Here is a 26,148-nt window from a genome sequence, read left to right as displayed (position 1 = left end):
CATCTCTGTGATACTCTCTCAAGAGGGGAGGAAGTCTGGATCTTTATTTTAGTAGTACAGGGGAACTCCCAAGTAAGAGCACTCCTGCCATCCATACTCTTAGAGAATTTCAACAATGAACAAAAAGATGCAGAAAGGAAAGAGACTTGGCCCAAAGTATAAGTAAAGGGAGACACTGATAAAGCAACTGTTCCAGTTACACATTGTCTTGATCTTCAAGTTTTAGGAATGGAAAGGTCATGAGATGAGTAAGTGGAAGCTCCCGGGAGGGGGTGGAGAAGCTTTCCCCTAATCCCATAATAAGCAGAACAGAGACTTGAACCCAGGTCACTAAATCTAGCACCTTGTTTTTTTTTTTGTTGTTGTTTGTTTGTTTTGTTTTTTTTAACTCCACCACACTCTCTACTTCTCAAATATAAAAAGGAAAGGAATGAGATCTGGGATTCCAAAGATTCTGCTTAATTTAAGTATCACCTTTTAAAATGAAGATGTCTATGAAAATAAGGATTTAGGTCAATATTCATGCTACTGTTAAGTACAGTTAATTGTCATAAAAAGACACAGCAGAGAAATCACTATGGTGGATTATAGAGAACTATTTCAAGAAATCGATATAATTTAAAAGGGTGAAACAAAAACGGTGAAATAAAAAAATTCTGACTGAAGCGTTAAAATGGCATATCGCCAAAAGGAGTTTCGTGGATGCATACAGACTGCTGCCATTCAGATGGTATTTGAAGATGCTCATAGCTTTAAAAGAACACAAAACATTGGATTTTCATAGCCTTTTATTGAATGATAGCCAATTTCACTTTAAAGACAAATGAAAACTTAACCCATTACATTTTTGCTTTCTGATGCATGATCCAACTGAACAAGTTTTTCCAGGCAGTCTTGGAATGAATTACTTCATCAAAAGAAAGGATGCAATCTCATCTGGCCTCTGGATGTCTTAAGGGGATCTGCTTAATGTCACAAAACTGCAAGACCATTAATTGCAAGTCTTGCCTTAACGAGTTTCACTCTGGTTGAGGTTATTCTCATAAAGTATTGACTAAATAAAACAATCATATTCAGCTATATAATTTCTCTCACACAATCAACTGTTCTTTTCCCCATGAAGCTTCGCTCTGTATCTCCATCACAGAACTTTATAAACAAAATCCAGAGTAAAGGCAATTATGCTTTCAAATCTGTATTATAAAGTTATATATGTAGAAGTCGCTCAAGCAGAAAACATGTATTTGAGTCTCCTTGCTCACTGAATTAATGCACTTACTTAAATGCCCGTTAATTAATACTTAGAGAGCTTTTGAAGAACCTTAGAACACTGCTACTGAAATACAATGAAAAGCATACAAAACATAGAAAGAGGAAATTATAGGTAGAAATCCTGGGAATTTAGAACATAATACAAATAGTTACTTCCCTGAAAATATAGTGCAATCTTTTTAGTACAATACATTGATCATAGCAGGTGTTCAATTATTATTGCAGTGAAAAAGTTTTTATAACACATCCCAAAGTCCTATTAAGCTTATTATGCTTAATTTTTATGGGACTAAAACGTGTGGTTAAAATGCAACGCATGATATTTACAGTGTTACAGTGTTTAAAAAAGAAAAAAGCGTGATCATGTCAAAAGCTGTTTCTAGACTTACATTATGTGTATATTACACCACTGCACTTCGAATGGCTTATTTGGTAGACCCATACAGCTACGGCCTATACAATAATTTACAAAGATAAGTTTCTTCTTGCTTAGATAACTACTTGAAAATATAATCACATCAGCTATAAATAGTTTTTTACAAATTACTGTAAAACATAGTGAATGTATCTGGATAGCCTAAATGCTTCCCAAAATAGGTTTACCATATGAATTAGTTCAAATAGCAAAGAGAAAAGTTTGTGCTTCTTAAACTGCATTTAATAGCACTGAAAGGCATACCCGAAAAAAAGCAAAATTGCCAAATGCTTCAAGTAAGAGGTTGTAGAATCAGTTTTATGTGGTTGCTGGAAAAACCATTTAAACTGAAACTTCTCACAATCCTCTCAAGAAGGACACACATCCTCACATAAAATGTACCCATGGAGAGTCACCCTAGATGTACAATGCAGCAAAAACCCACAGGAGAGATGCTCGATCAAAACTTTGGTTCCTATATGCAGGCTGCTCTGGCCAGGCACAGATTTTCAGAAAATATTGACAAGAGCAGCACAGCGGTGACATTTACAACGAGGCAATAATGAGGTTTTGTTCCAAATTGAAAACCAGTCCCTATTTTAGACAACTTCTTGAAAAGAAGACATTTTAAAAATGCTTGGAAAGCTTATAAGTGTTTTCTCATATTTAACTGAGGCCTACCAGAAAGATGTTTTCTTGGAAAAAATAAACCTCTCTTAAATATACCCAAACAGACCTGGAACTGCACCGAGGGGGGTGTTCTCCTCCCAACAATGCAGCTCCTGACACATCCATACTTGCCCAGACCATGCGACGCTTTTCTCCATCCTTCCATAAGTTTGCCATGGGGTGAATTTAAATATGTCGGAGACAAAGTTTCATTTCCAGAATGAGGAAAAACTCTCACCTACAATGACTTTTCCTAAATGCATCATCATTTGCAATGGTAAAGAATTTGGCCATTATTTAAAACATCTTACTTCTGGAGACCTACACTAAGCAAGTTTGAGTTTTATATTGGCATTAACACTAGCATCTTTTATATCTGGTTGCATTTTAGACAATGTTAAGCAACATAAGCTGTTAGAATAAACTCAGAAAAAAAATCTATTTCTAACTTTTTAATCTCTAATTCAAAACACTGAAGCTTTGTTTAAATACATAAAGTAGATTGTATCCATAGCATTTAAGATGTAAACTACAATTATGTTAATATAAACACTTTTAAAAAACTAATTGCATTACGTTTTTTCTCAAAACCCTTCCTAGCATTCCGATGGCTGCGAGAACGCTGCATCTCCCTCCAATGGTAGACTATGAAAGGCACATGTTTAAGAGGTTAGGACTGCGCTAGTTCAAGCTCTATGTGGATGCGCTCGAAAGAAAGAAAAAGAAACAAAGAAAGAAAGAAAAAAGGAAAACAAAACCCTAAGAAAAATGTGCAAATCAGAAGCATTCAAAAATTCCTCTTTTAGGATGGGAGATCTAAACTAGCGCGGGGGTTCTCCCTTTAAAAGGGAGTTTGGACATGGGGCATCATTTGGGAGGTGGCCGAAGAGGAAGCCGAGGAGCCGGGGAGCTTGGCGGAATTGGTCATTTTCATTTCTTCCAGCCTCTTCACGTATTCATCCCGTAACGCCAAAAGCTCCATGTAACGCTGCTCCACTGGGTTTGGCTGCTGGAGAGACACACACAAAAGGGCCACCCTTTATTTTGACCATACTGCAAAATGACATTTGATAAACTGAATTTGCCATGAAATCGATACATTTCAACAAAGATGATCAAATAGTAAAATTCCATTTCTCAATCTGTTTGTCTCCATTAACTTCAAATTCTGAAGATACCCATTACGAGTTCAGCCAGCAGACAACAGCACACAGATATATGTCCATATGGTTTCCTTTTAATTTTTCTAGTGCTGCTGCAGTGGAATGACATTTGAAAATAATTAAACACGACTCAATCCCATGCTGTTCAGCTTGCTACTATTTGCTGGAATGTTTTGTCTTTTTTTCTGGACCTAATCGGGTCCAAACCATGCCCACCCAAAAAAATTGTGTCCAAAGCAGTCAAAGGACAGTGTGAGAATCTCTGGCAAGCTAAAGGAAAGGGGCAGGGAGTGGTGAAGGCAGGGGGTGAGGGATAAAGAACAACAGGGGGGGAGAGGGGAGAGGGAAGGGGCGAGAGGCTAGTCTATCATAGCGCTGATGCTCCTAATATGATAAATGGCTATTTTTGATTCTATTGGGAATATTCTGCTTCTAGTTAAAGAGAAAACTGAAAAAGTATACTGGGGCTCTACCAAAAGCACCACCAGTCTATTTGGGAATTCTGTCCGGGTTTTTTGATTTTCAATTGTTTTAGGGGGTTAGGGAAAAGCTGAGACATTGAAGAGCTACTGATCATGTTACAGTGGTTCCCAGACCCTAGTACTTTGAGATCCACCGCTATGGAGCATCTGCTTAGATGTTTTTTCCTCCACCTAAATATCATGACCCTGGGCCACATGCCATGCACCCTTTAGGTGCTCCATCCTTGTCTGTTTATCGGCTAGATCACAGCTTGCTGACTATTTGGCTTGCCGACTAATCCCTGAGTGCAGTGTAAAATTGCATTACAATTAAATTGTAAGGTCTTTTTATCTCAACAAATCCTATGAAAAAAGCCCAGGCACGGATGTAAAGCTATGAGGATGCACCCCATTGTGGTAAATCATCCAGACAACTGACTTCTTTTATTTCTCTGTTGTGTTCCAAATGAAGAACAATGCTATCCATCCAAGCTCAATTACATCATCAAGTCTTCAATTACTCTGAGCTTATGTGACTATAAGGGAAATAGATTCTACTTGTCCTTTTCAAGATGGGTTTTCAAATGCAATTCTTCATTTATCATTTCTCCCTTTATCTGGTCACAAATGAGTTGATTTTAATTCTGCTGATTTTCAAGGAGACCTCCTTATTGCCCAAAAGGAAGCCGACAATCTCTACAGAAAGCACTGACCTATTGCTTCTAATTGCTGGTGGCAAAAAAGGTCAAAATAAACATAGGGAAGCCAGATTTTATGAGACAAGTGCAGTGTTGTAGCTATGGGATATTATTAAGGAAAACATTTTCCGTAATTGCAGTTAAATACAAAAATCCGGTAACCCTGGAAAAGTATTGCCTTCTTTACTTGCCATCGGAAACACAAACTCTTGCTAAGTAAATTCTCTCCGTGTGCTTCTGAAATCACAGATTCAGCTAGCCGATGTTCTCGGGCCCGGGAATCTCATGCTTCCCAAAAGAATACACATCACTAAGCAGCAGGAGCCTTTTTCATGCAAGCATCAGAGACCTTAAAGCACAAGTGCCAGCTTGAAACTGGCAACATACCAATGAGAGAAAACAGGACCCTGACTGGCATCTTACCAGCTGCGCGAATGGGAGAAACAAAATAGGAGACAGCACACAGAAAAGGGAATCTGCTGGTGCCCCAAAATTCCTGTCTCAATAAAAGCATGTTTCTTCCCAAAGGCGGGATTGTAAAGGTTGGGCTGTTGGAGACAGCATGTTCCTAAATCTCCCCACCAAAACTTCAGGGAAAAAGTTAAGCAGAAGAATACCGAGTACTTGTAATGCTCGGAACAAATAGCTCAGTGAAGGGATACCGGGCTGTTTGGTAAATGGTAGGTTCCATGGGCTCAAAATGAGATGCAGGGCTTTTCACTAAACAAAATACACGCACGCATGCACACACACACACACACACACACACACACACACACACACACACGGCTTTTAATTATGGTCGGTAAGTGGCCAAAGAAGCCTTGCAGTTCAATAACCAGTCAGTTATCCTTCTGGAGTGAAGGACCCTGATAAAAAGAAATAATTCTCATGCCAGGACCCTAGTAGATATAGCAAGACCTGAATGGGGAAAGGGAATATTCCATTTTCTCATTTTGGCCTCTAAGGTAGGGTAGAGCAATGTAGTATTGTCTATGTGATAGCTGTCAACTTCATGATGGTAAAGGAAGTTCCTGGAAAAACACAATTCAGAAACTTCCAAACTTCTGTCGATGGTAGAAAATTCATAAAATATCCTAGTGTCTAGGTTGGCTTTTAAATGGATTGAAGCTACTGATCTAAATAAACTCCACTCACTTCCAAGTACCTCTTTTGGGCTTGGTAGTTTTTGTCATGAGATTCAAAACCATTCCCAGCAGCATGATCTAAGATGGAAAAGAATTACTGATCTAAAACATCATGGCCTTGCTAATAATTTCATTTCACTTACCTGTTGCCTCATTCTGGTGTTCCATCTGATATAATAATTCACCCAGAGCTCCAAATGGCGCATGCTGGCAACTGGGTATAAAGCTCGGTTCAATTCCTTAGTATAAAAAGGGTTTGTGTACTTTCTTTTATCGCTGTTTATCATTGACCACAAAGACAGAGTTTTCATCATGACTTTCTGTAGAAAGAAGAAAACCAGAAAGCCCGGGTGAGAACAGAGACATCCCAACAGGTGAGCAGCATGTCAGGCCGCGCTTGTTTCTAGAGGGGTGACCCACCTGGACCTCTCTTAATTGCAAGGAAGCTAGCGAAGCTCACAGAAACACAGAATTAGAGGCAGGAGACCAAGCCGATGAGAGTTCAGGGTTGGAAGTCGGGAGGACTTGGTGCTTATTAATTGTGTGACCCTGGACAAGTCATTTAACCTGTTTTGCCTGTTTTCTCATCTGTAAAAGGCTGATAGTAACAGTCCCTATCTCGCAGTGTTGTTGTAGCTGTCCCGAGGATCAGATAAAATAATATCTGTAAAGCACAAAGTACAGTACCTCGTTCACAGTAAGCACCATATTATAAATGTTACCTAGTTGTTCTTGAGATGGGCAAATTTCTTAATCTCTCTAAACCTCAGTTTCTTCATCTATAAAATGGGGATGAAAACAACACTGACTTCAAAGGGTAGTTGTGAGGATCAACCCAATTTGCACATATTAAATACTTGACAAACCTTGGAGCACTCTACATTTACAAGCTGTTATTATTATTATTGTTAGTCACTGAGTGCAATTCCCTCATTTGCTACATGAGGAAACAAGTCTCTAAGGTTGAGATGATTTGTGCAGGATGAGCTTCCAGTTTTCAAACTCTGAGCCCAGAACTCTTTCCATTGGTCCGGGCTCCATGGGAAGCCCATCACCGTTGTTGGTGAGAATCCTTTTTGGGGAGCTTAAGAAAGACGCCGAGTGGCCTGGTGACCCGAGCAGAAGTGTTTCTGGACTAATCAAAAATGTGGGTCACATATGGATTGGTCATTTTCTTCCAAGTGATCAGACAGCTATTATTTCCTCATTTAAAAGTGTTTACAGCAGATAATTCGTTTTTGTTTTTATAAAGCCAATGAAGTTTTCATCTTCTGTGTAAAAAGGGAAGGCATTATTTAACTGCCGGATGGTTTATCCACACAGAACTAACATTCAGGTGATCTGGAAACGCCATCCACATAACTGAATGTTCATTTTAAAAATTTAGAAGGCTGTTATCTTATAAAACAATTTTCCCAAATTGATAATTTCTATCAAATACTAGTTATTTTTTTGTTGTTTGTTTGTTCGTTTTTTGCTGAGGCAGTTGGGGTCAAGTGACTTGCCCAGGGTCACACGGCTAGGAAGTGTTAAGTGTCTGGCACCAGATTTGAACTCAGGTCCTCCTGACTTCAGGGCTGGTGCTTTATCCACTGTGCCAACTAGCTGCCCCCAAATACTAGTTATAAATGAGAGAAAGAAAAGAAAGCTTAGGAAATAAATGTAGTAAAGAAAAAATACATAGACAATAAATAAAAATACAAAACATAAATTTCTTGGGCAGCTACAAAAGGCATATATTCTATTCCTGCAGCCAATAAATATTTGTTAAGTGCCTTTATGTGCCAGAAACTGTGAGAAGTGCTGGGGATACAAAGAAAGGCAAAAGACAGTCTTTGTTACCAATGAGCCAGCACGCAAACAGCTTTGTACAAAGAAGTGACAGACAGGATAGACAGGAAAAAGACAGGGGAGGCACTGGGATTAAGGGGAATTGGGCAAGGCTTCCTGTCTGAAGTGGGTTTGTAGCTAGGCCATGAAGGAAGACTGGAGGCAGAGATGAAGAGGGGAAACATTCCAGACACCAGGGCTGGAAAGAGAGGTGTCTTGTGGGAGGAGAGGCAAAAAGACCAGTGTCACTGAATGCTTTTAGAGGCTGTTGGTAGGTGGAGGTGTAGGAAGACCAAAAGGTGGCGGGGCAGGCTGTGTTTGAAGGGTTTTAAATGCGAAATAATAGATTTTCTTTCTGAGCCCTTAAGTGACAGGGAGCTCACTAGAGTTTATTAAGTGGGAGGTGGGTCTCAAGGTTAGATCTGCCCTTTTGGAAGCTCACTGACAGAAGAGTAGAGGATGGGCTAGAGTAGGAGAAAGCTTGCTTGTGGCAGGAAGGCCATTGTTCCAGATGTGAGGCACAGAGTGGCAGAGGGGCCAGATGTGACAGATGTTAAGAAGGTAGAAATGAGAGAATTTGGCAACAGAAATGGATATGGGAGATGAGAGAACATGAGGAGTCGAGGATGACAGAGAGACTATAAGTCTGGGTGACGGGGAGGATGGTGGTACTCTCTTTGGTAATAGGGAAGTTGGGGGGAGGGAAAACTAAAGGGGAGACAATGAATTCAATTTTGGACATGTTAAGTTGAAGATGTCTCTTTTTAAAGAATTGCCTATTTTGTACAGATTTTTCCTCTCCAGGTTTCATGCCTGACTCTGAACCTTTTCTCCCATATCCCAGAAGTCACCCTGGAGTTCACGCCACCCTTGGACTTCTTACACTATACGTACATTATGCCCCTGTGGTCCACTCCTCTGGATGTTTCCTCCCAAAAACTTTATTTTAAGGAAAATGCCCCTACCAATCATGCATTTGTTCCTCTTCAGGACTCTGCCAAGGACCTTTTCTCCCTCCTTCCACTCCTCACTCTCCCTACCCTCCTTTAAGCTTTCATACTGTGCTTTCTTCTCTCATTAGAATACAAGCCTCTCGGAGGCAGGCAGGGATTATTTTTCTTTCTGCTTGTCCTTGTATCTCCAGTGCTCAGCACAGTGCCTGGCACAGAGAACACGCTTAATAAATAGTGTGGACTTAAGCTGACTTGCCAGAGCTTGCACTTCACTACCATGATAGACCTTAAGGTTATTTTCTTTGTGGGTATTAGCTTGAATGTGAATGGCAAAGTGGCACTAAACACAAAAAGCAGCCAAAAGAATCTTCAGCTTCCTTCAAATTATTTGCTGTCATGGCAGACTTCACATAAACCAGAGAGTTTGTATTAGAAGATGAAGAAATGTTGGTCATATGGAACTGGAATCTACCCACCTCTTTTTCTCGAGCATATTCACTGTTGAATAAGAAGGTACCAAATCGACAACTGTACAGATTATCCAGAATGGTAACCAAGAATTGTTCATTGAATTCAAAAGCTGTAGGAAACTGGCAGAACACACACAGAGAACAGATCAAAAAAAAAAAGGTAACTTTAAAAATGATCAATTATAAAACGAGCATTTCTAGTTTTGTGGTTGTTTTCTTTGCCGTGGGTGCTTTTATTTGAACTGCTCTTATGTCAGTCTACAGGTAAAACTCCTCCCGGCCCCCAAGTACTGGCACTAATCTCAAAACTTTTAGGGAAACTTCATTCACATTTATGTTGGGGGCAGGGAGGCAATTCAGGGGGCCATTCATTGTGGCTCTGACAATTAAAAAAAACAAGTTATTGAGGTGGGAGATAGAAAAAGTTTTTGGTTTTTTTTTAATGATTACATAATTTGCAAGCAAAGCAATACTGGTGCTTTTCCTCATCTGGGTAACGAGCATTTATATTGAAGAGAGGATGCCAGAAAATCACGAGGTTTGGTGAAGCCTGCGAAGGACAGAGACTGGGTTGTTTTTCTTTGTATATTGTTTAGTGCTATGCCCGGCATGTAGGAAACACCTGACCAGAGTTTGAGCACAGTACTATCAGCACATGCAAATGCTGTGCATGCTGAAGGGCCTTCCATCCAGAGCAAGGCTGACCTTAGACACCTGTAGTCCCCCTAGAGGCATATACGCCTCATGTCACATATTGGAAGCTGGTCCGAATCCTGATTGCTTTGGGAATTGCTTCTTTTTCCCTCCCTCTTTCACTCTGTGTCCTAAAGAATTGCTTCAACTGTTATCAGACCATAAAGACAGCAGTAGGACCGTAATTGGCCAAAAAGGGCAACTCCAAACATTACCTCTTCCAATCCTTGCCATGTACCTACCAAACACTTTTGGCTCCTGTCATGTCTGAAATCTCTGGGGAGACAATCCCTGCCCCTGAAAAGCTCTTCCCTCCCCAAGGCAAAGAAGACTACAAAACCCCACCCACTCACCCCAGCACCCGTGTTTAACTGTAAGAGAGCCAATGCTGGGAAAGCACTAAAAGAAATGATGGGAAAAGCTAGTAAGCTCAGATAATCCTGGGATAGATTTGTTCAAAATGGCAGAATACCAAGCCCTGCTCTCCCAAAAGATACACTGCTATTTGTTTACCTCCATCCACCTCAGAGGGGCAGACACAGTACCTGACGATGAGACGTCTGTCCTACAATCCTTCCTTCTATATTCCATGAAAACCACTGGGTAATTTCACAAGGAGATGACTGACAGTTCTAAGAAGTCTATCCCTGTTATAATCTACCCTGCAGATCTAAAACATTTTTATCATGGTCCTTCAGTTCCCCTGTTTGGGATACTCTACTCCCTCCTCTTTTTGACCTACTGAGATCCCATTCATCATTCAACAACACAGCTCCAGTCCCATCCTCCCCCCACTAAGAAACCTGCTGAAACTTGTCTAATTCGAACTGACCTTTCTCTTCTCTAAATTCCAGAGTACCCCACATAATCTTGCATTTTATGACACATTTTCTTATACTCCCTACTTTATGTATTTGAGTAATGCATTTACATGATACATGTATACAATGATACAGCTATAAAATGAAACATTCTTCAACTTGATACATGCAGTACCTGTTTAGACATCTGCCATACACAATCCATGAATTGCAGAAAAATGGGAGAGCGGTCAGTGTCAGCATAATTTTTCTCCCCATGACCTATTCTCTGAAATGAGACAAAGAAAGGTATTTGAATAGAATTTCAAGGAAGCAGGTTGGTACCCCGATTTGCCTTCCTTAGTTTAAGCAGCACCTGAATTCTGAATCAGAGATACAACACACAAATACTTTAGCACTTCCAGGATTTCCGATTTCACCGTTATTGCTACTCCCTTTGCCGATATGGCTCCCAAAGCCCCCCCATCACTTAGAATACAATCTTCAAGGGTTGTTGTGACCAAAACCATCATCCTCCTGGCACCAGCCTGGTCTGCAGCACACCCCAGTACCAGTATGGTCACTCTTCTACACCATGACAAAAGAATGGAGGATGGCTGTGGAGGTTTACAAAGCAGTACATGACATAGAAAAAGGCAAGCGGTCCAGGCTTTTGAAATGCTAGAAATTCAGTGTGTGCACTCCTCTATATGAGAATTTCAAACCTGGATATTCTGCAGTATCATAAAAGTATTTTGTGTTATTACAAGAACATCTATTATTTTTAACCTGAATCTAGGTGGGCTACATTTAGGTGAAGGACACTTGTGAATAAAAAGGAACAAGTTATTTAACAGAAATGTTTTAGGAATACAAAAAACTGACAAGAGTTCAGGTGATTTTCACAGTTACCAAGGTACCAATGCTTAGGTGGTACAACTTTGAACCAGAGGGTCAGCATGGTCAGTGAAAAGTGTATCCAATAAGGAATCTCAAGGTTAGAGTTTAAATCCTGTCTCTGGTATGACTTTTTTCCATCTAGAAAATAAGGGACTTGGATCAGATAGTCTCTAAAATCCTTCTAGAATTAGATATATAATTCTATGATCATGGACAAAGGAATGTACCTCTGCCCTTAAAAACAAAAACCAAACATATTTCTTCACCACTTTCTTTCCAATTAAATTTTGGCCTCTTATGGGATACGGATGAAGCATCAAAGTCTATATAAAATGATTTTAAAAAATTAGCACGAGCCTAAATAATAACAGGCATTTAATAAATGTTTGGTGAATTAAACTGACTACAAAAGTAGTTTCAAAATTTGGAAACTACAGAAAGCAGCTCTTTTCTTTTAATGTGATTTCCGAAGATTTCCAACACTAAAAAAACTTTAAAATGGCAAAACAAGGTTTTAGAAATACTTTTTAGTAATCCAAGGAGCTGTGCATTTTCAAAAGATGTACGATTTTAATACTCTACAGGCAAAGGAAATGCATGCTTCAAACAGCTAGTTTTTCCATCACAGACATCTGTAAGATTTAAACTCTAATACAACAACAAAATTACCGATGCAAATTTGTGTCCAAAGCTTATCCACTCTTTTTGTATCAATACTTCAAATCCCGTAATGGTCCGGTAGTAGCTGTCTAACATTAACATGGCTAGAGATGTGAGCTGTGCCGTTCTATCCCATCCATCACTGCAGTGCACCAATACCGAGCTTCTCCCAGAGGCCACTTTATCTGCAACTTGAATAGCTCCTGTTAAGACAAACTGTTAAGCAAAAAACAAAACAAAACACTTTAAAAAATGCTGATAATTAAGATGAAGAAAAATACTGCTGTGATTAAAATTTGTTTTAAATATCAGCAAAACCTCTATTTTAAAAAAAAGTTTATTTCTGGAACAGAGAAATTTCCAAGCATGGAAAATTTGGACATCTAGAATCAGCTGATTTTCTCCAATCTAAATTCATTCAAGAAGTAGAAAAATTGCTTACATGGATGTATTTATGAGCAGGAATGAGAAAAAGGAGCAAAAGAATAATGAACAAAAAATTGAGGAAAATGACTCCAGAGAAGTTGGATTAAAGTGGCCTCCAAGTCCAATCACACTGGATTCCATGTTCTTAGAACTAGAAAGACAGGGAAGAGAAGGGAAGTGGGACGGAGCCATTGACGTTTTTCTAGAGGGAGGATAGTAAAATTTGCAAAAAACATCTCTGCTCAAGAAGAGATAATTTAAAAAGCAGGTTGAATAGAGCATCAACCTTTAAGAAGCTGCAAAAGAAAGGAAAAAATGACGGGCAAAAAGGGTGACCAAGAAAATAACAGCAAGTGCCAATTTCTCAACTTTCAAAAACCTCTGTCAATAGTCTGGACATGAATATGAAGAGGAAATGGGCAGGCCTTTCACAAAGGATTTTCCACAATAAGCTGGCACACAAGTGGCAAGAATATAAGATCCTAGAGTTTATTGTTCATTAAGCGTAAAAAACCCCTCTGACTCATCAGAATAAAACGCAGCCCTAAAGGCTCTCCTCCCAAAGGTAGTCACCAGTAGCAGGGGGGATGTGGGCCTAGAGATCAGACAGAAAAGGATTCCCTTCTTATAGGGTTCCCCACGTGTTATATACAGATAACACCATACTAATCACAAGGAACCCCAGAACCAGAACAAGATAAAGGTCTCACTTCAGTGACTAGAAAAGACTGGGCTATCTATAATGGAACCACGTGTAAAAAACACCCATTGCCCTGGTGGTACCACGCAGCTGGCCAGACAAGTCTTGAGTCAGTCCATTCAAATGCTTGGGTTATCATTACAACTGGTCATTTCTATAGTCATATGGAAAAGAACTTTCTAAATTCTAATGGTCATGTGACAAGCCTGGTATTTTTCCTTTGACTGTAGTATCTCAATAAAACCTCATAAATCTAGGATCAGTCAAGGAAAAGTCAAAGGTCAATTATAAAATCAAACTGTTGTTAATGAGGTTTTATCTTTCTTACCATTTAGTCTTAAAACCTTAGTCTTTCTTCTTTTCTTCCTTTCCTTCTCTCCCTACCTCCAATCAATCACTAAATCCCATTAGAGCCTTCCTTCTTGGGAATTTCTTTCCCCTTTCTTATCAAATATCATAATCCCAGGCTAAAGAGAATGTTTTTAAAGAAACAATATAAGCATTATACACCAGAGAATGTATAATAAGCTTATCTGTGCCCTAAAGGCATGATGAAGCTCATTAGAATGCGTGTGGGAGAGTCTCCATTAAAGAAACACCTGAATCCAGATTCATCAAGGGCTACTTCCTTTATTTAAGCCATGTCTCCCACTTCCACAAAGTATTGATCAGGCAGCCAATTTCCAGGATTAACATGTACTGCCAATTCAGTACCACACTAGGCTGTATTCAATAAATGAACAGCGGTAACAAATTCAAATGTCTATTATTCCAAATATAAACATTTCACAAATAAGTTGACAATAACATAAATTTAAAAGTCCCTGGCTTTAATTTTCGAAGTGGACTTACTTTGACATGTTCTAGCCAATGAGTTGACTCCAGACTTGATAGCCAATGAGATTCTTCTACATTAGGATAAACTATATCCTTCAGTTTTCTTAAGGATTCTCTCATGACATGAATATTGTGAATATCCAGGAAGAAAATTTCTGCATTGTGATAGACATCATCACTTTCATATCCTCCCCCTGTTGCCTAAGAAAGAAAAAAACATGCAATGTTTTCAAAGTGCTTTATAATCACACATTTTTACAACTGAAATGAAGTAAGTGGGGCAGGCCTGGAAAAGTCCACCTTCTACACAAATTTATACACAGATATAAAATTAAAGTAAGTTACTCATGGCAAAGAGAATACACTCTGTGACACGGAGGGAGAAACAAATATGCCCGATTTTATATTCCAAATGATTTTTTAAACAATGCAATTAAAGTCATCTTTTTGGTCAGCATTAAATACTTAGGAGAGGAGAGGAAAACTGGGTTATTACTATGGCTTCTCATTTTAAAATCTGTTCCATTTAGCATTGGATCATCCTGCCATTGTGATAAGGAACAGTGATTTATGTGTAAAAACCATAGCTTCCATCTGTTTAAAGACAACAGTGGTCTGCGTTTTGGCACCAACTAGGGAAAAGGCTTGAGAACTTTGAAGGAACACAATCATCTCCACCAAAGGCTAGTAAAGAAGGAAAGTATACACTAACTCAGGCTGACTTAAAAGGGTGAGCAAGAAGGCATTAGTAAGGCTGGCTGCCAAGAAAACATGATTGGAAAAGGACAGTCACATTACAGATGTCACACAAAGGTTCCCTTTCCTGTCTATTTCTAACCCTTGGAGGGAAATGATGCAGTAGCCATAAGGAGGGGGAGAGGGGGAAAGGAGAGACAGGAAGGAAGAAGGAGACTAAGTCAGGCATCAAATATCCAGAATATCGACTGGATTGAACGAACCTCAAAGGAGGAGACGGATGATGATGATGGTAGAAGGAAGACAATGGGGAGTGAGGAGTCTTCTGACTCCCTACTACAACCAATGGGTCTGAGATATGGGTGAAAGCACAACCACTATTCGAAAGGATGGCCAGGTACGGTCACCTTTTCCTCAGCAGGTGGAAGCCGGATCTCAGTGAGTGCCAGAAGATGGAGGAATGAGAAAGGAAATGGTTTCAGATGAAAAGAAGTTTATTAATTATGGAGAAGGCATTCTAGAAAGCAGAGTAGAAGGGGAAGGTAGATTTGGAGTGGAGCATTTGAGGGGGGTCGAGTTTAAGAACATCAGAGCGAAGCATGTGGTGATGATGTTGTGGACAGAATAAGCTGTTGCCAATCAATAGTTAATAAATATTAAGTGTCTACAACATGCTAAGCACTGGGAATAGAAATCTGGGGAAAAAGGCAATTCTTGCCCTCAAGGACCTTACAACATGACAGAGGAACCTGAAGACCAAGGGACCAGGGAAGGTCTGCATTGGAAGCATCGTGGCAAAAGTCAGGAGTCCTGGAGTGTTGCAGCCAAGTGAGTGATGAGATGTCAGGTCCTTCAGGGCATGAGTGTATCAAACTCATCTAGGTGGTGAGTGGCAGGGTCATGGCTTGAACCCAAGTTCCCTCATTTGTAAATAGTCACCAGCAGCTCTACTATTGCAGCATTCACCGAGACACAGTTTTACTAAGTACAGATGCAGACGGCATTGAATTTGGATAGAGATAAGATTGACTTGTTTCACAAATTCAAATATGGCTTTCAAAGTACACAACTACCTTTCGAATACCTTGATATTTTAAATACCCACATTAAAAAGATTTCCATGGAAATAAAATATAATTTTATATATGCCACTAACTCTTACAGATCCTGACAGAAAGGAACAGAAGGTCTATATTGTAGAACTGGGGCCAATCCAACAAGTCCACATTTGGCTTGGAAGGGCATTATGGGCTTTTCTTCCAGCTGTAGGCACCTCCTTTTAAATTGGATTGGATATGTACCAATCCTAAAATTATCTGAATCCATGATGGCACAGAGAGGCAGCCAGAAGCATGCTGAGGAGCTTACCTGGGATCAGATCTTTCATGATTAATCAGTAAGGAGGCAACACTTACAGAAGCACTGAAATCTTTTCAGAGTCTTGTTTCATTCCAGACACTATCATGGGATCAGAGACTTGGAGGTAGAAGACTGTGGAAGTCAGCTAGTGCAACTCCTTCATTGCCAGATGAGGGAACTGAGTGCCCAGCAAGGTTAATTAACTTGCCCAAGATCTCACAGATATGCAGCAGAACCAGAAGTCAAGCCTCTCCCTCCAAAGCCAATGCTTGGGCGTCCACCTGGCGAGGTGGTTGCCCTCTGCATTATAAACCTCGGACAAATAGAGATACACTTCAGGTATCCCTAGGCAAATTGTCCAGCAATCCCAGTTATCCAGAAGACAGCCTGGAGCAAGGAAGGAAAAGAAGAATTCCCGGAGCACCCAAAATCGTGCAAAGCCGGTGCCCTCATGGCCCACTGCCTCATTTTAGAGACAAGCTAATAGGTGTTCCTGTGTCTTTTTCTAGCCTACAACACACTATAAAAAGGTAAAATAAGAGGCCTGCTTGGTGCAGGCAAAAGGAGAGTAGTAAGAAATGGTAGCTGACAACTCTATAGATATCAGGAGGTGGGAGGCCTCCCTCCGCCCATGACAAGAAGTATCAAAGGTAGACAGGGAGCTAAAAAACCAACCACCCCCATTCGACCTGGAGCCATTTAGTGTAGGGGGCAAATAGCCTTTCACATCTCAATGGGTCCCAAGGGTGCCCGATGCAAGCAATAATGGATATTCTTCATTAGCTATCAAGATAATGTTTGTTTTCCGGAACCTCCACAAAAGGGGGTAGGAAAGTGTTCCATCTTATAAGGTTTGTATCAAAAACATTTAAAATAAAAAAGACTAACACTTAAAAGGGTAAGCTTCAGTCATTTGGAAAATCCTTTTATATGACACATATCTTCAAACAGGCCAGAGAACTGAGATACTATTACATACACACAGAGAATGGAGGTACAAGATTAGGATTTATAATAATTTTATTTTTTGGTAGCTTTGAGTAAAGCTCTATACCCTGTCACAGCAGTAGTGTGTCCAAATGTCCTGAAGTACAAAGCTAGGCTATTCCAGCTGCCTTCGAATGTACTGACTGCTGTTTAAATGGCTATGATATCACACAAAACTAATTTTACCAAAATCCATTCTGTGGTCCAAACTTTCCCCTTAAACAAACAAAAATGTTCTTATTTCAGTTTCAGTATTGAGTTTCACTTCTCCCATTTGACCCTCCCCATTTTCTCTGCTGTAAATCGAGGGAGCTGGACTTAATGATCCTCACCTCCTGGGAGCCTCAGTTTCCTCATCTTAAAAACGAGAAGATTGGACTATGGCCTTGGTTCCTTCTAGTTGTAGATGGAGCATTCTATGATTGCTATGATTTTTTTCCAGTTCTGACTAATGCAGTCTATGAGCTTTGTTAATTTTAATGAATAAAAAATAACACTCACCTATAAAATACTTTCTGTTTAAGAAAAACCAAACCAATTCCAATCAGGTCATTAACTAATATGCTTACCTTGTTGGCTACTGCATTCACACTGGGTCTTGCATCAAAGATCGCAAGTTTGGAAATCTGTCCATTAGCCTCCCTGATAATATCAAGATACTTTTCATCATCTTTATTCCTTTTACCACCCATGCCAACAAGAGGCTGACTGCAGCGCATGATGACATTTTTATTTTCTGGATGAATCCAGGACAGCACCTAGGAAAAGTTCAGACACTGTCAGCCACTGAGAAGCACAACAATGACATGTGTACCACTGTGAAGGAAAGCATATCAATCAGCCAAAAACTATTATTATTTACATGCAATTTTATGGCTCTTTCCTCCCTCCACGGCATTGAACACTTCTGAAAATATCACATAGTACGATTAGGTTGAATTACATTGACTAAAACTAGATTTCATCACTTAAAAAGACATTTTTTTATTGTACCTCTGAAGCTATCATATAGGCACAGCCTTAACAGAGAAGTATTTTTGAAAATTATTTGCTAGGAGCAACTAGGTGGTACAGTGCATAGAGCACCAGTGCTGAAGTCAGGAGGACCTGAGTTCACATCTAGCCTCAGAAACTCAATACTTCCTGGTTGTGTGACCCTGGGCAAGTCACTTGATCCCAATTGCCTCAGCAAAAATAAATTAAAAAATTATTTTCTATATAAACTCAGCAAGTCCCTTCTGGCTAACAACCATTTAGAATACTGCAAGGGGCCCAGAAGGAATCTGGAGTAGGGCGAGGAGGCTGCTGGTGTATGTATATGAGAAACGGCAATCAAAAGATCTCTGAATACATGATGTCTTTCTGATTTTCAGCACGAATGTGTAGGCTCCTTTTTTTCCCAGGGAAAACTCCTCAGTCTTTTATTCTGAGATTCTTTACTCTCATTTTAAACACACTAATAAACAAGTGATTTGGTTTCCCAGTTCCTATCAGATTAGAAGTAGGAAACTGGGGAATAGGAGGGTACTAGGAGAAAGTCTTAGAAGCAGTCTGCTGACAACAGCAAGAAGGAACTTCTGACAGGGAAGGAAGGAACAGAAAAATTATAAAAAAGAAGGAAGAAATTTGAAAAGCATGCACAGAAGTCTCAGGCAACTTAGCGTAAAGTCCCTGATATGTATTTGGTATCATTTGAAGGAAGAACGCAAATGAATAGTTATTTTATGTTCACAACAATGAGGACAAGGAAGAGGAATATGTTTTGGAAATATCCACATCCAAATAGTAAAGATTTCAGCATTTAAAAAGAATAAATCAGTTATGTTGAATAGCTCATTTTCTCCTGCTGCGAGATAAATGAAGTGTTATCGTATATTATATTTATAATTTGGCTTTGTTATACCATAATTCTAATTTCACTTTCTGCTTGCTTTCTTTCTAAGAGGCACCTTTAAAAATCAAATATCAAATGATACCTAGAATTAATTTTGTTAGACCCATAATTAAAGGGACACGCATTTGCTGGATCTGTCAAGAAATTGGAGTTTAAACAAAACTGTAAAGTGTAAACTCCAAAGTCATCCTTATAAAGATAGGATTTTTCACCACACCCAACAAAAGCCAACTTCCAAAAAGGAAGAGGAAAGTCTCTGGCTTGGGCTTCTAAGTTTATATTGATGGCAATTCAGTGAGAAAAGCAAAGAGCCAGGTTCTGTGAGGATGAAGTTGGGGCATTGCTTCTGAGCACTCTAGGATAAAGCCTCACTAAGTAGAAAAACTTGGGAGGAAGGCCTGGCTGACAATGACAAGCTTCTGTTAGAAAATATTTTGGGGAACAAGTGCAAGCTAATAACCTTCGAGTATAATCTGGTTCGTTTTTCACATCCAAAAATGTGTATGTAAATGCCACCAAAAAGGGATGTACTATTTTTCTACTAAGAGTTAGGACTATACCCTAGGGTCTTTTGTGACTATAGGTTCCAGTGTAGTGAGGCATCCAGGCTTGAGCAAGGTGGGGAAGAACAAAACCAACGAGACTGTGAAGGCTGACTCCGTGACCTTGGCTGTAGCAAGACAGTGTTGTAATCAGAGCCAAGAACCGTGTACCTCTTCAAATATGGTCAGTTTAGTTTTCATTGTCCATTATCCTCTTAGTCCCTCAGTTGAGAATCTCCTCTCCTACTTTCATCAATCAACAAATATTTTATTAAGTCCTTCTGGTAGGGCAGGCACCATGCTAAATGCTAAGCTACAGAGATCAAAAACAAGCAGCCCATGACCTCAAGAAACTTATGTTGTTGCGGTGGTCATTTTTAATCATCTCTGATTCTCTGTGGCCCCATTTGGGATTTTGTTCGTACAGATACTGGAGTGCTTTGCCATTCCCTTCTGCAGTTCATTTTATAGAGGAAGCCACTAAGACAAACAGGGTGAAGTGACTTGCCCAGGATCAGCCAGCTTTTGAACTCGGGTCTTCCTAACTCCAGGTCTGGCACTCTATCATTATAATACCACCTAGCTGCCCCAAGAAATTTCCATTCCAATGGAAATGACAGCACATTCACAAATAGGGTATCTACCGACTACATACAGACAAGATACAAGGTAACCTTAGAAGGGAAGGGCATTCAGCTCGAGCTCCCTCATCTCACAATCCCTTGACACCATTTCCCACTAGCTTAACTCTGATCTGTTGAAGAGATGGCCCTTATGCACAAAGGGATGGGACGGGAGATGTAGAAGGGGACACAAAAAGAGCAATTTCTTTTCAATAACCCATGTGCCGGTGGCTAGGCAAATGCAAACAGGAGCACCATATTAATTGTCTAGGAGTTGATCCCACATGCCAGTAGGTCTACTGGATATTTTTTAAAGTATTTTCTATGCACCAGGTACTAGGGAGAAACTGTAAAGAAAACCCCTCCCTCCAGCCCATTTCCCCTCCACATCCTATCAAGTCATTGAGCCATCCCCTCAAGCCTTCCTGCCATATGCCTGCAGCCATGTGCATGCTCCGGTGGCAACAAATTACTCCTACAGTCAGTTCCTCCATCTGCTTTATCTTTTATTTCTTCTGGTTCCTTATTACATACAAACATGGCCAATTTCCCCCTCATATTTGAAAAATCCTCCCTGGATCCTAGCTATGCCATCCTTTACATATATATCTGTGTGTTCAGATGTATGCATGTAGACATACATCTGTGTGTATATATATATATATATATATATATATATATATATATATAGAGAGAGAGAGAGAGAGAGAGATATCTGTATATATCTATATATATATAGACATATATCTGTCTCTCTCTATATATATTCATAAACATACATCTGTAAATATATATATCCACATCCATATCCATCTTTCTTTCTTAGCCAAACTCCTAGAAAAAGCTGGCTATATTGATTGCTTCTACTTTCTCTCCTTTCACCCTCTTCTACAATCTGGTTTCTAATCTGCTTACTGAATTGCAACTGCTCTGGGCAACGTTACTAATGCTTACTCATTTGCTAAAACCAAAGGCCTTTTCTCAATTCTCAGTCTTCTGCAGTTTCTGACACTGCTGTCCACTGCCTCTTCCTGGATACCTTGGTCTCTCTGGATTTTTATGACATTCTCGGATCTCTACCCACCTTATACGTTGCTACCACTTAGTTCCGAAGTCTCCATGCCATCTTCATGCATTGCACACCCTCTAACTGTGAATACACACCAAGGCTCTGACTTGGGCCTTCTTTTCTTGCCACACTCTTACTTGGTGACCTCATCACTTCCTATGTGTTCCATTATCACTTCTATATAGATGACTCCCACATCCATATATCCAGCTTAGTTTCTCCCCTATATTCCAGTTGAGCGATGCCAACAATGTCCCATGGCACCTCAACTCCAACTTGTCCAGAAAAGAATTCTTAATCTTTCCTCCCAAAACCAAACCCTCCCCCAAACTTCCCTGTTTCTGTTGAGGGCATGAACCTAGTCACTAGGGCTAAAACTTCAGCGCCAATCTTTGGCTCTTTATTCACCCCCCAAAGTCAATCAATTACCAAATCATGCTGTTCCAATCTCCACAACTTCTCTAGCTTGTATTCCCTTCTCTCTCATTAATTCTTCTCTCATAAACTCTTCTAGTTCAAGCCCTTGTTAAATCTCATCTGTCCTAGGCAATAGCCTTCCATTTGGTTTCCCTGATTCAACTTTCTTTCTACTCCAATCTATCCTCCACATAGTTGCTAAAGTGATTTCCCTGAAGTGATTTCACCCTATAACATCCTACAGTAGCTCCCTATCACCTCAAGGATCAAATATCAACTCTTCTCTTTGGCATTTAAAATTCTTTAAAACCTGATCCATTCTTACTTTTTCAGTCCTCTAATATCACTTCCCTCTACATACCCTATTTATTGTTCCTTACACACAATACCTCATTTCTTTTCTTTGTGTTGGCCATTCCCAATGTCTCCAATGCTCCTCATCCTTAACTCTGCCTCTTGGAATTCTTGCTTTCCTTTAAGATTCAGTTCAAATGAAACTCCTATAGGAAGACTTTCTAGTCCTTCAAGCTACTAGTGCCATCTTCCCTTATATTCTCTTTGTTTACATTTTATATATTCCTACATATCTAGATGTTGTCTCTTCTGTTAGAATGTAAGACCCCCAGGGATTGTTTTGCTTTTCTCTTTCTGAGCCCAGCACTTTGCACTGTGCCCTTGCTAGGTACTATCAGAGCAGGCAGATCTAAATGCTTGTTGATTAAGACATGTACAGATACCAAGAAGTACAAATTAATTTAGGAAATAATTCACATTAGGTCTACATTCCATAATTATGTCCCATAAGTATTCTTTAAAGCACATGAGCTACTAGACTCAGATGTTAACAGCAGACCTAAAGAACTCTTAATTTCTTAAGTCTTCCTTTTGAAAAAGCTACCAATTTCAGAATAGATATCTCTGACTGATAAGACCTGGAAATTTGCAGACGGACAAATAATTCAAAATGTCAACACAATAAAAATATCGTGTACACAGCACATCTCAGAGTATCAACAAACCTTTTAAGATAAAAAAATTGCTCCCCAGGGGTCAACCCAATGAGCCACTGTCAATATCTGAAATACAGAAAGCGGGACGGGTAGGTACTACAAGAACAGAGGAGGGGAAATGCTAATTCAGTTTTCAAAAAAGCAAACAGACAAGAATCTGTAAACTGTGAGCCGATGAGCTTGATTTTGATCCTGGAAAAACTCTAGAGATAGGTGTTAAATATCTGGAAAAGGAAATCGTGATTACAAAAATCCAGCATGGCTGGAGGGGATGTGGGGAAAATAAGGACCCTAATACACCTACTAGTGGAGCTATGAACTAGTCCAACCATTCTGGAAAATAATTTGGATCTGATGCTCAAAAGGCTATAAAACTTTGAATACCGTTTTATCCAGCACAACGCTGTTATTAGGTCTATGTGCCAAAAAAAACTAAAGAAAAAGGAAAAGGGCAATCCATATGTTCAAAAGTATTCACAGTAGCTCTTTCTGAGGTGGCAGAGAGTTGGAAACTGAGAAGATGCCCATCCATTGGGGAATGGCTGAACAAGTTGTGGTATGTGAATGTGATGGAATACTCTTGTGCTATAAGAAATAATGAAGGGGATGGTTTCAGAAAAACCTGGGGAGACATATAAATTAATGCAGAATGAAGTGAGCAGAAGTAAGGGAACATAGTAACAGTAATATGATCGTTATAAAAATGATCAACTGTAAAACATTCTGATCAATACAGTGATCAACAACAATTCCAAAGGATTCCTAATGAAAAATTGTAGCCATTCAAACTTGCAGGCAGACTCTAAAGCACATTTTTGTCCTGCTCCTCCTCCTCCTTCATGTTTAAAGTGCGAATGTTTTGGATGACTTCATATATTAAACAAAACAACAAAGAGCCTACATGGTGCTTTCACCAAGAACGGGTCGTACCAGACTAACTTTAACTCTTTTTTGAGGGGGAACAGCATTATAAAACTGGTAGATGAAAGGAATGCTATGAATATAGTTTGCTCAGACTTATACAAAGCTTTTGCTAAAGTATCTCAGACTGTTTCTGGAAAGAAGAGGGAGATGATTACATATATGTAACCTATATCAAATTGCTTCTTGTTTTAAAAAGAGGAGAGGGGATGTAACTAGGTGGTGTAGTGGATAGAGCACCAGCCCTAAAGTCAGGAGGACCTGAGTTCAAATCTGGTCTCAGACACTTAACACTTCCTGCTGTGTGACCCTGGGCAGCCACTTAACCGCAATTGCCTCAGCAAAAAAAAAAAAAAAAAAAAAAAAAAAAAAAAAAAAAAAAAAAAAACCGGGGAGAGAGGAGAGGAGAAGAAGAGGAGAAAAATTTGGAATTCAAAATTTTGTAAAAATGTTAACAATTGTTTTTTCATATTATTGGAAAAATAAAATATTATTAAAAAAAGAAAATATGGAGAGACGTGGATTAGATGAGAACAACAGCAGATGGGGTCAGAATTGGTTGGATGGCCAGACTCGGAGTACTTGTGAACAGGAGGTCTCCAGGAAGCATCCTATGGAACTTATCAATGACTTTAGTCTCAGATGGCATGCTTATCAAATCTGCAGTTGACATAAAACTAAGATCTAACATATTGGATGAGTAAGGGTCCAAAAAGATCTTGAGAGACTAGAATACTCGGCTGAATCTAAAGAATGAATTTCAATTATCTTATCTTCCAGTCCTATCGTTTGGATATTTAAAAAAATTAAACTCACAAGTGTATGATAGGGGAGTTACTCTGAAAAAGATCTAGGAGTTTTCAATGAACTATAAGCTCTCGGTGTGATCCTGGGAAAGTCACTGAAGCTCTCAGAAAATTTTCTGGGATTGTGAGTTGCAGAACAATTGCAGGATTCTATTGGTAGCAAGAACTTATGTACAGCAATGAAATCACAAACCAAAACCAGCAGTGTGATGTGGCAGTCAAAAAAGCTAAAATAATCTTGGGGTACTGTTGGAATCTTTACAAACTGTTAAGCCATTAGAAGTGATAGAGACAATAATTATCTAATTTAGCATGGTTCAATATGATTGATTTGATCTTAGAAGGAGATATTTTGGGCCAGAACTTGAAACAAGGTACTAAGTACAACTGATAGAAACGATGCTTGTGTTCACACCTTTAGAGAGCTCATAGAAGCAAGAAATATTTAAGTACTCATTGGAGTTCACAGTTTTTAGTATGAGATATCTGAATTTACACCTCCCTTAAGCCCTGCCTCCAGAAGGAGGAGTTAACCTTTGGGAGATCATATATATAGAGGAAGCTCTTAGAGCTTGAAAGAGTTACTTGAGAACATTGACTGGGGTCGGAGAGGAGCACTCTGGAAGGAAGCCCACAAGCCCTCTCTCTTGAAGGCAAGAGAGATATTCATTGCATCTTTCACCTTGGTGCTGGCTGGAGGCTGAAGAAAGCAGAGGCAGAAGCCAAGGACAGAGCTGCAAGAGCTCTTGGAACCAAACAGAGAGATAGGCCTCTGAGCTAACTGGGCTATATTAAAGGACACAATAAAAGATCTGAACTTTTATCAGCTGGCTACGATTTTGGGTGATTATTTACTTGTAACTGAAACTAAAGCTGCCTCCAGAAAACCTCCCCGAGAAAACCCTCTCTCCCAGAGAGAACTATTATTATTTTAAAGAAGAAAACCACCACAGGGTACAATAAGATAGGCCCAGCTTCTAATAATAATTCAGTGATAATCCCACAACATTGTCTCTGTCAGACCTCATTTTGAGTTCAATTCTGGTCTCTGCAACTGAAATTTAAGAAAGTTATCGAAAAGATAGGGAGTATGAAGGAAGGAGGCAACTGGTATGGGAAAGATTATTGAGTCTATAATAACACAAAAGACTGATGAAAGCAAATGGGGATATTTAGCCTAGAAAAGAGAATATTCAGGAATGACTTGAAAGCTATTTTCAAGTAAATCAAGGGTAGTCACGTAGAGGATGATTAGACTTCCTCTGTTTGGCTCCCAGAAGTAATGGATTAAAGATGCAAAGAGACAATTATAAGTGTAACATCAGGAAAGAAACACCAACCCTAACAATGACCAACAGTGGAATGAACTGTCTTGAGAGGTGGTGAGTTTCCCTGCTTGAAGCCTTCTCAGGAATCATTGGATTCTCTGAGAAATGAGATTCCCTAACACATAAAAAGACTTTTGCAGGACTTCAAAAACTCAGGGGGATCATTGGATTCCCTGACATGTGAAGCAATGGACAATAGATTGGTTTTGGACTATCTCTTGGCTGCTGAAGAAGGTGTATGTGTGACTGTTGTTTACATACCCTCCTTCTAGGACTTCTGGTGATCTTTTATAACACCATGTTGATTTATATTGTTTGTTATTCCACTACTTGTGTGTACAATTCATTTTTGTTACACCACATCGAGCCTGCACTGACTGTGGGGAGAGTCATCCCTAATA

At 39.5% G+C, this 26,148-nt stretch overlaps 1 protein-coding gene across 3 annotated transcripts in view; it reads right to left on the bottom strand.

Annotated features, from left to right (window-relative positions):
* Positions 1-770: 770 nt before the first annotated feature.
* The window catches only part of MTM1 (myotubularin 1), a 100,012-nt gene continuing 74,634 nt past the window's right edge, over positions 771-26,148 (bottom strand). For 2 of the 3 annotated variants that reach the window (XM_023506976.2, XM_003774820.4), the window contains exons 9-15: positions 17,707-17,895; positions 14,111-14,296; positions 12,142-12,348; positions 10,769-10,861; positions 9,086-9,199; positions 5,970-6,146; positions 771-3,365 (exon numbers count right to left, since the gene is read on the bottom strand). In XM_023506976.2, coding sequence (XP_023362744.1) covers positions 3,198-3,365; positions 5,970-6,146; positions 9,086-9,199; positions 10,769-10,861; positions 12,142-12,348; positions 14,111-14,296; positions 17,707-17,895 — 1,134 coding nt within the window. In that variant the 3' untranslated portion in view covers positions 771-3,197. The remainder of the gene's footprint in view (positions 3,366-5,969; positions 6,147-9,085; positions 9,200-10,768; positions 10,862-12,141; positions 12,349-14,110; positions 14,297-17,706; positions 17,896-26,148) is intronic. The other variant, XM_023506977.2, reaches the window with a different exon arrangement.

This window comes from Sarcophilus harrisii, chromosome X, assembly GCF_902635505.1.
Source record: "Sarcophilus harrisii chromosome X, mSarHar1.11, whole genome shotgun sequence".
NCBI lineage: Eukaryota > Metazoa > Chordata > Mammalia > Dasyuromorphia > Dasyuridae > Sarcophilus > Sarcophilus harrisii.
The sequence above is the reverse complement of the archived record's forward strand: the minus strand, read 5'-3'. Positions and strand labels throughout refer to the sequence as shown.